Source organism: Quercus lobata, chromosome 8 (genome assembly GCF_001633185.2).
Source record: "Quercus lobata isolate SW786 chromosome 8, ValleyOak3.0 Primary Assembly, whole genome shotgun sequence".
In the NCBI taxonomy this organism is placed as follows: Eukaryota; Viridiplantae; Streptophyta; class Magnoliopsida; order Fagales; family Fagaceae; genus Quercus; species Quercus lobata.
Window position 1 is genome coordinate 47,010,965 of NC_044911.1, and position 9,153 is coordinate 47,020,117.

The 9,153-nt window shown below is 33.7% G+C and overlaps 1 protein-coding gene across 1 annotated transcript; it reads right to left on the bottom strand.

The window, feature by feature from the left end:
* Window positions 1–340: 340 nt before the first annotated feature.
* Window positions 341–2,251, bottom strand: LOC115954882 (NAC domain-containing protein 43). Its single transcript, XM_031072858.1, has 3 exons — window positions 1,882–2,251; window positions 1,430–1,698; window positions 341–1,209 (listed from the first exon to the last, which is right to left on the bottom strand). Exons 1-3 carry the CDS (start codon window positions 2,063–2,065, stop codon window positions 484–486), a joined length of 1,179 nt encoding a protein of 392 aa, XP_030928718.1. The 5' UTR covers window positions 2,066–2,251; the 3' UTR covers window positions 341–483.
* Window positions 2,252–9,153: the final 6,902 nt, after the last annotated feature.

Here is a 9,153-nt window from a genome sequence, read left to right on the forward strand (position 1 = left end):
GGTCATGCAAGTTGTGCGGAGCCCATGTCCTGCACCCTTTAGTCATTGTGTATGGACCAGCAGAGCCATGGGCTCAGCACCTTCCTCAAACAAACCGACAAACCACGTGACCAAAAGATAAAGGATAATTAAGCACATGACCATCTTGATCATCTTAGAAGATATTTTTATTAAAAAAAAAAAAAAAAAACAAACAAACAAAAAAGGTAGACCTATAATTGCAGTTAGAAAAAGAATATCAGAACCACCCAGAGTATGCCAGGCTTCTAGAGGGCAAAACTCTAATATTAATGGTAGACATAGTGATTAACCGAAGATAATGGTTGACAATGCCACCCCATCTAAAAGTTGTTCACCTTTATTTATCTAACATATCAGGTACTAGTAGCATTATCACAAATAACTGCCTGTAATTATGAGCCTCTCTGACTTCAAGAACTAATATTATATGATTATACATAATATATATCGAAGGTTATTCTGTTATACCGGGGCGTTTGACACATGGCATAGTGGGTCGTCAGAGGATGAGAATGATGATGATGATCGAGCAAAACTCCAGAGGTCGATTTCGCTGTTGTAGTCCTGTGCGGGATGGTAGGATCTGTTGGAAGAGGATGATGATGATCGAAGGGTTGAAAATTGGAGATCATGATCAGTACTGCAATAAGGCATGGTGTTTGTGGGGTCATTGAAGCAGGCTAATTGCCTAGAAGCCTCTGTTTGGCCATTGAGCTGAGAAGCTACAAGCCTATCAAGGGCTGCCCAGTTGGTGAGAGCAGCTGAGTCCATTTGACTATAAACAGAGTTGGGATTGGTGACTGAGGACCCTTCATTTTCTATGATCATCTCCGGATGAATATTGTGCTGGTAATAACATTGGCTGCTTGTGGAGTTTGGGCTCTCTAGGCTTGGAAGCTTCATGAATCTCTCATGGTAACCATTTTTCATACCTGTCTCGATGGGCCTGAGATATGTTCTTGCGCTGCTTTTTGCTTCATTCATCTCTTCCTCCTTACCGTTTCCCATGTATTGGAGCATTTGCTCCAAGGCTCCACCATTACTTGAATCAAACATCTGGCTTCTTGTTTCTGCAGTGAATGATGAACTCACAGGGCTGTCTAGGGTTTTGTGCAGATTTTTCTTCTTGAATATACGGCACACCACCCATCCCTCCTCCTGACTTGCCTCTCCCATAGCATTGGAGATCTTAACACATATAGTTACAAAAACTATGATCAGTAAGTACAAAAAAAAAAAAAAACTATGATCAGTGAAATGAAAATATGGAAATTTGGCATTTTAAAAAAAGACAATTAAACTTTATCCGCTTTATAATACATATATCAAAATATAAAAATACTAAAAATTTTATTCTATATATATATATATATATATATGATAGAAATTATTAAAAATATTGGCTTACATCGGTATCAGTGACGTTGTCGTCTAGCCTATACTCGTGCATGATCCAATCGGATTTTAGGCCGTGGGGGGCTCGGCCTTTGTAGAACACAAGAGTCTTCCTCATTCCGATCCGCCTACAATTGCTTTGTATCACTTTGTCACGGCCAGTGGCTTTCCAGAACCCAGCAGCAGTGGCACGATTGGTGCGCGTCCCAGTGGGGTACTTCTTGTCTTTGTGGCTAAAGAAGTACCAATCATTTTGAGGGGTGGTACCTATTTTACACACCTCTGCAACAAACCAAAAATTAAACCCAACATCCATCTCTTAGAGGCAAATCATTCCAAGAAATACATTCAGCTAATTATAGAAGAATATGCTCCAAACAAAATGACCCTTTGTTATATAAATTAAAATTAAAAAAACAATCAATCAAAGAAAACAAAGGGAAATGAACCATATTGAGGCATTACCTTGTATATCCCATGGCTCGAGTTTGTTGAGATCGACATCACGAATTACATCGAGGTCAATCTTCTCATATGAAACTTTCTTCCTTAAATAGTACTGCAAGAGTTCCTCTTCGGTAGGATGAAATCGAAAGCCCGGGGGGACTTGGGATTGTCCATTCACAGAAATACTCATGTTTTCCGGCATTCAGAGCGAAAGGGTTTTCTGAGAAAGAGGAAAAAGAATGCAAACAAACTAGGATAGTTCAGTTGAAGAGGTAGAAGATATAAGAGTCTAAGAAGTAACTAGTTTGTATACACGAATGAGTATGTAGAGCACTATATATATGTGTTGTAGGACATAAAGGGCCAAAGATACAAGAGAAATGAAAGCTTTGTTTTCAAGAGGACACACGTTGGCACTTATTTATTTTACTTTTATATATATATATATATATAAATAAATAAATAAAAAGTGGGGTTAGTTCTACTATGCTACGAGAAGAGCCAGCTACCTAGATAGATGGAGAAATGGCACTGTTTTTGGCAATTTTCTGTGCATGTAGGGCCCAAAAATGTAGCTATCAGTATTGGGTCCCATGCACAAAGGACGTTGTAGGCAACTAAGAGATGTGTAAGGGCGCACGCACACATCCACAACTACGACCCTCGACCTTAAAATCTCTTCAGAAAAGCACCTCTTAAACAACCATGACTATTCTCTCTCTCTCTCTGTGGTTTGGCCTGTGCAACCACCGCAACAATTAAAAGGTGATGGGGTAGGGACTGCGCTTTCATGGCCCGTTAGATGAGAAGAAAAAATGTCATCGATGGGAACATGTGGGATTCACATTACGGTTGTGGATGCTCCCTTGTCAATATTCAATTTTTTTTTTTAATTTTTAATTTAAAAAAAATAACTAATAAATAATTACTCACGCCTGGTTCTTTAATTGATTTTTCGTGAGAAACTCCGCGATTATTTCATGGACATTTTGCAACTGATATAATGCATTTGATACCTAATTGATAATCTGTCTCCCTCATGGTACTCCTTTTCTGTTCTTATTATTTTCTACAAACACGTTTTACGTATTGGTAGGTACACAATTAGGATCATACTTTGACTACGTAGTACGTGAATAGTGGTGATTTATTGATTTATAAAATCCAAATTTCCTGACCTCCTATATATGAAGTCTTTGTGTACTGTTCTCTTCCTTTCTTTCTTTCTTTCTCTTTTTTCTTTTTCTTTTCGGGTTGGGGTTGGGGTTGGCGTGGAGCATGAACTTTGCTCTCTAATATTCTTCATGCTTTGCACTTCCATTATTTCATTGTTTTATTTAAACTACGCTTAAAAAGAGTCCCACCTTGCTCAAAACATTAATTATAAATTAACCATTGATTTGATTTCAGATCATTAATTATCAGCTTAATCACCCAAAATTTCAAGAATATTAATGTTCTAAGATAACGAGTACAGACAAGTTATTTGGGGTTCATCCTAAGTATCCTAGATATTATTTGGGTTCAACCGTTGAGCTCAGTTGAGTTTAGCCCTCTCAAAGTATATAATTCATTATCGGCTGGTAATGTTAAAATTTTGTTTCTAGAATCCAACAATGCATGTCTCATATCATTTAAAATTTTTAATGAATCTATAATTTGTAAACCATTAAATTTATATTATTTAATGTAAACTATAAAATGAATATATTTGAACCTGAAAGATTCATATTGTAATTATTTGATGAATATTTAATTGCTAAATAAAAACAGGGGAAAGATATGCTTTGCTCTTTATTTTGAGCTAAAAATAGAGTTTGCCCTCTAGTGGTTAATGTTTCCATTTACATAAGAACATTTTTTTGGGTATCAGAAAAACTTAGAAACAGTTTCTTAGATAGTATATCTAAGTTTAAATTTTCAATTAAAATTAAGAAACGTAGTTGTATTGAAATTAATTGTCCTTAAAAAAAATAACATTTTTGTGTTATATTGATCAATGCATTCATATTTGTAAATATTTTTGTTGAACCGGTATAAGATATAACACCTAAGAAATTGTTCCTAAATTTTTCCTATTTGACTAAGTAATTAATGCATATTAGCTTGGTTTGAGATTGAGCTAATGTAAATGAAACAAAATCTCCCATTCCACTTGAAATGAAGAAACTTCATTTTTAGTAAAAAAATTATTTTTTGAATTTGATAGTGTATAAAATGGCATATCATAAAAGAAATTAATTGATGTTAAAATGTCACATCATAATATTAATCTTAATTATGAAAGTTCCATTTTATATAAAAGGAGAATATCATAATATGAAGTGAACATAGTTTATGTTTTATTGTGTCAAAGCAAGTTATGTTGTTTGATAATTCTTTAATATTATCAGTTACCCAACTACCAGGTTCTCATGATATTTCTTTGGTCAGAGGGAGTACTTAACAAGCCAACATCCATTATGTGAACTTCATCAATTTACAAATCTCATTTTAGCCTCCCCCCCCCCCCCTCTCTTCCTTTTCTGTTTCTTATAACAAAGTGGGGTGGGGAATTCAATTCCAAGTTCTACTTATAGAGCACAATATTCTTAACACACTTCAGACATCCTGTCTACAACTGGACATGGAAGCAAATTGAAGAATACTATATTAGTTATAGGCTCAATTATTTTTATATGACAAAACATATTACTTGCATAAGTTTTTAGCCCTAGAAGATGTGAAATTGCAATGAATTTTTCCTACAATCAAGTCAAGTTTCAAATTTCAACCTATGATACTCTAGATCACTATGAATTGGATTGAATTAAGTGTGTGCTATGAGTAGACATGTGTTTTGTCTTATATCAAGTGTATACGTGGTTGAATTGGATTATATAAGTGATTATGAGGAGTCTAATTATAACTTCAATTAGTCTTTTTGGGGTACAACACAAATGTTGCTAGTGCTAACTTTGATTGTGACAAATAGTATTAGAGTTAACTTGAGAACTTCGTGTGGCTTGAGGGTACTACATTACAACATGGGACCCAATGAGAATGTTAAGCATTAAAGTGTAGGAGATTGTGATGCACTGAATTATGTGAATTGGTTTGAATAAGTGTATGTAATGCAGACATATACTAAATCTCACATCAAGTATTTACTAAGTCAAACTAAGTTATATAAGTAATTACAAGAAACCCAATTGTAATTTGACTAGCCTTCTGTGGTATAACACAATGTGGCAAATACTTTCTTTAATTGTAACACAACCCATTAAGAATGTACCGTACTATTCAAGAAGCACTTTTAAACCATGTTTTGCTTAAAATTTTTAGAAAGGAAAAATAGTGCGTGTTTCCTAGGTATGATCTATATATTTATATTATGTATATATATATATATATATATTTTTTTTTTCATTCATAATTTTTTATAGGGATAAAACCCTTTTTCGTCCCTACATTTTCACACGATTCTCACTTTAGTCCCTAACTTTTTTTTTTCACCGCTTTTAATCCCTATCCTGAAAAACGTGTCTCGTTTTAGTCCCTGACGTTACATCAAAGACGGAAATTGCATAGCTGGCAAACGGAAAAAATTAAAAAAATTAAAATAATACCCACAAATGCCACGTCATTTTTTAAAAACAAAAAATTAATTTGTAAATTTTAACTTAATGAAAAAAAAAAAGGAAAAAAACTGAAATAAAAATAAAAACCTAAGAAAATTCAAAAACCCAGAAGAACAAGAATAAGAACAAAAAATTCAAAACCCCGAGATTATTTTTTAATCTCACTCTCTCTCTTCCTCTCACTTTCAGAGTTTCTCTCTTTCTCCCACGCTCTCTCCTCTCTTCCTTAGATCGGTGTGGCACAAATCGGTGTGGAGGCTTTGGGTAGGTGGGATTCAGATCGCCGTGGTCTGGTGTCTATTCATGGGTAGTCATGGCTCGCTGTGGGTGAGGTGGTTGTGGCTCATCGTGGGTGGGGTGGTCGTGGCTCGCCATGAGTAGTCTTGGCTCGCTATGGGTCAGTTCGATTTGATGGGTTGGCTAGGTTGGATTCGATGGTGGCTGGGTTGGCTTCGGTGGTTGTTGGGTTGGTTTAGCTGGTGTGTTTGTGGCTTGGTAGAACTAAAGGGTATGGATCTTGGGTCTTGCAAGTCTCTGAAAACTGAAGGGTATGGATCTTAGTGGTTGTTTGTGGCTCGGTAGTGGGTTTAGGTATGAATCTCATGGGTAGTCATGGCTCGCCGTGGGTGAGGTGGTCGTGGCTCGTCGTGGGTCGCCATGGGTGGGGTGGTCGTGGCTCGCCATGGGTGGTCTTGGCTTGCTGTGGGTCAATTGGATTTGATGGGTTGGCTGGGTTGGCTTCGGTGGTTGTTGGGTTGGTTTAGCTGGTGGGTTTGTGACTTGGTAGAACTAAAGGGTTATGGATCTTGGGTCTTGCGTGGGTCTCTGAAAACTGAAGGATATGGATCTTAGTGGTTGTTTGTGGCTCGGTAGTGGGTTTAGGTATGAATCTCAGTGGTTTGGGTATGAAGGTTTGGTAGTGACAGTGGTATGAATTTTCTGGGTTTGTTCTTGTTCTCCTCCTTCTGGGTTTTGAATTTTCTGGGGTTTTGAATTTTCTTACTTTTCTGGGTTTTTATTTTTATTTTAGTTTTTTCCTTTTTTTTCATTTAGTTAAAATTTACACAAAACATCAAACACAAAAATCAAATCCAGATTTTCGAAATATAGCTTTGAATTTAATTTTTTGGGTTTTAAATTTGCTGGGTTTGTGTTTTGTTGATCTTGTTCTTGTTGGGTTTGAAATTTGTTGTTTTACTGGGTTTGGTTTTTATTTCTATTTTTAATTTTTTTTATTTAGTTAAAATTAATAAATTAATTTTTTTTAATTTAGAGGCTGATGCGGAAAGCCACGTGGACACAGGGTGCATTATTTTAATATTTTTAATTTTTTTTTGTTTGCCAGCTATGCAATTTCTGTCTCTAATATAACGTCAGGGACTAAAACGAGACGCGTTTTTTAGGATAGGGATTAAAAGCGGTGAAAAAAAAATTAGGGATCAAAATGAGAATCGTGTGAAAATGTAGGGACAAAAAAAGGTTTTATCCCTTTTTTATATGGTTAGCGATTAGTTTTTTGAATTTTTAAGTAATCAGTGCCATTTGTTGAGCTCATGAGGTCACACATGTGGCTTAAATATTGGTTTTTTCTTCTTGCGTAGCACGTTATCACACCGGTCAGGTACGTAAAGCGAATTTATAATTTGCCATGAAAAGTGATGGTATATATTATGTTATAGTTTTGGTCATGGAATGGTCATGAATAGTCCTGATTCAGTATCTAACAATATATATATATATATATATATATATATATATATATATTCGTTAATTAATTGCTATTTAAACGTATATTTGCTTGTGCCAGATCCTGCAGGACTCTGCATGACCAACCTTGATATGATATTATATTGTACATGCACCAATACACGGGATATTGCCCTAGATGTCAAACGTAATGTACACCTTATATTTTTTACTTTATAGGGAATTAGAAGGAATATATATTAATATTTGAAGCGTAATGTACACAGTATTTACATAACATTTTTTTTATTTATATATTAATATTGAAATATTTATACTGAAAATCATATTTTAAATTTTTTTTAAATTGACATATTGTTATGTCTGCATCTTCTTATACATATTTCTTACCCATATGAGTGTTTTCCAAACTCCATATATGTAATTTTACATTGTAAAAAGTCATTAAACATTTACTGACGTTTGAGAGATATGACGTTTGAGAGATATGATATGCTTGATACATCTATAATATATTCTATAAATATATAAAATTGAAGTCGTATGACTTTTAATTGATCTCATAATATTGTGTCTCATAAGTTTTGAAATCTTATAATTTTTACACATTATTATTTTAATATATATTTTTAATTGAATTTAAATCATATTCTATATTTAAACCATTCATTAGAATTTTTTTTGAAAGGGAAAAAAACTGATCAAGCTTTGTTGAAAATAATGAGTTACATCAAAAATCATTTGGTTATGCAAGAAAGTCGGAACTTCCTCGAACCAGACTACAAGATTTAGGAACTACATTAATAAGAATCTCCTTACCCACTCTTGATAGTAGTTTTTCTTTCCACTCCTATAATTTTTTTTTTTCCAAACTTTCTCCTTAATATTTGCAAAGACTTGGGATTTTGAGCAACCAATGATCAATGGTGGCTCTAGGAACTTTTTTCAGAGTGGTCATTATAAACTTAAATTATACAAAATCTAATAAAAAATAATTTCATATATTGACATCAAAACCAAAAAAGAAAACATGCAAATACATAAAATTTTACAATTCTCTTTCACAAGTTTTCTTATTTTGAAATTGTTGCATATACGATAGTTTCATTATCAATACTACAAGCTACATCTCTTATTTTGAAACTTTAAGGTTACATCTCTTATATGATAATTTCATTATCAATGCTATCAATGCTACAAGTTTTCCTTCACCTTTTTTTTTTTTTTTTTTTTGTAAATGCCTAATATATTGTTAAGGGGACTAAACTTTAAAGATAAAATTTGGTTACAAACTTAGTTATAGCTTAAGACTACAACTCTCACTAAACAAATTACCATGACTATATATTTTAAAAATCTAACAGTTGAATTGCATGTTCTTTATATTTTTAAAACATATATCAAATTTAATGTCAATCAAATGCTTTTTACTATTTGATCCATAAAGTAATTTTTTCTTTATAATTTTAGACTACAAAAACTCAAAATTTAAACATTTGATTGATGACATAACTATTAATATTTGATTTTATTGATATTGTGTAAGTATGGAGGACATAAGAAGAAAACGTGATCCAGTGGTGGATTTGTCAAAATTCATATTTAATAAAAAAAATATTAAGTAGAGTTGCAGCCTTAATGTACGACCAAGAAAGCAATGATTACGGTATGGTTGAGCAAAACGCCCTTGATTACGTTGGGTCCATATTGACCACGCAACCATAGCGATTAAGGCCGAGTCCTTGTTCTCCTGAATTATCCAAGAAAGCAATTCTTTGAAATCAGTAAACTGACATGATCTTCGAAAGCCCCACTTTACCTAATTCGACCAAACCACATCCAATTCAGGGCAAGACCAGTGTGCATGTAATGTACAATTAAGTTTGTTGCCAAATTTTGTCCAACATTTATTTATGTTAGGCCTAAAAAAATTTAGGTGGTCACAATTTTTCTTTTAAATATA

Coding starts and splice junctions, on each gene's coding strand:
- LOC115954882 (XM_031072858.1), bottom strand. CDS start 2,065: ATGCCGGAAAACATGAGTATTTCTGTGAATGGACAATCCCAAGTCCCC. Junction 1,699..1,881: donor CGAGCCATGGGATATACAAG/GTAATGCCTCAA, acceptor GGTTTGTTGCAG/AGGTGTGTAAAATAGGTACC. Junction 1,210..1,429: donor ACAACGTCACTGATACCGAT/GTAAGCCAATAT, acceptor ATATGTGTTAAG/ATCTCCAATGCTATGGGAGA.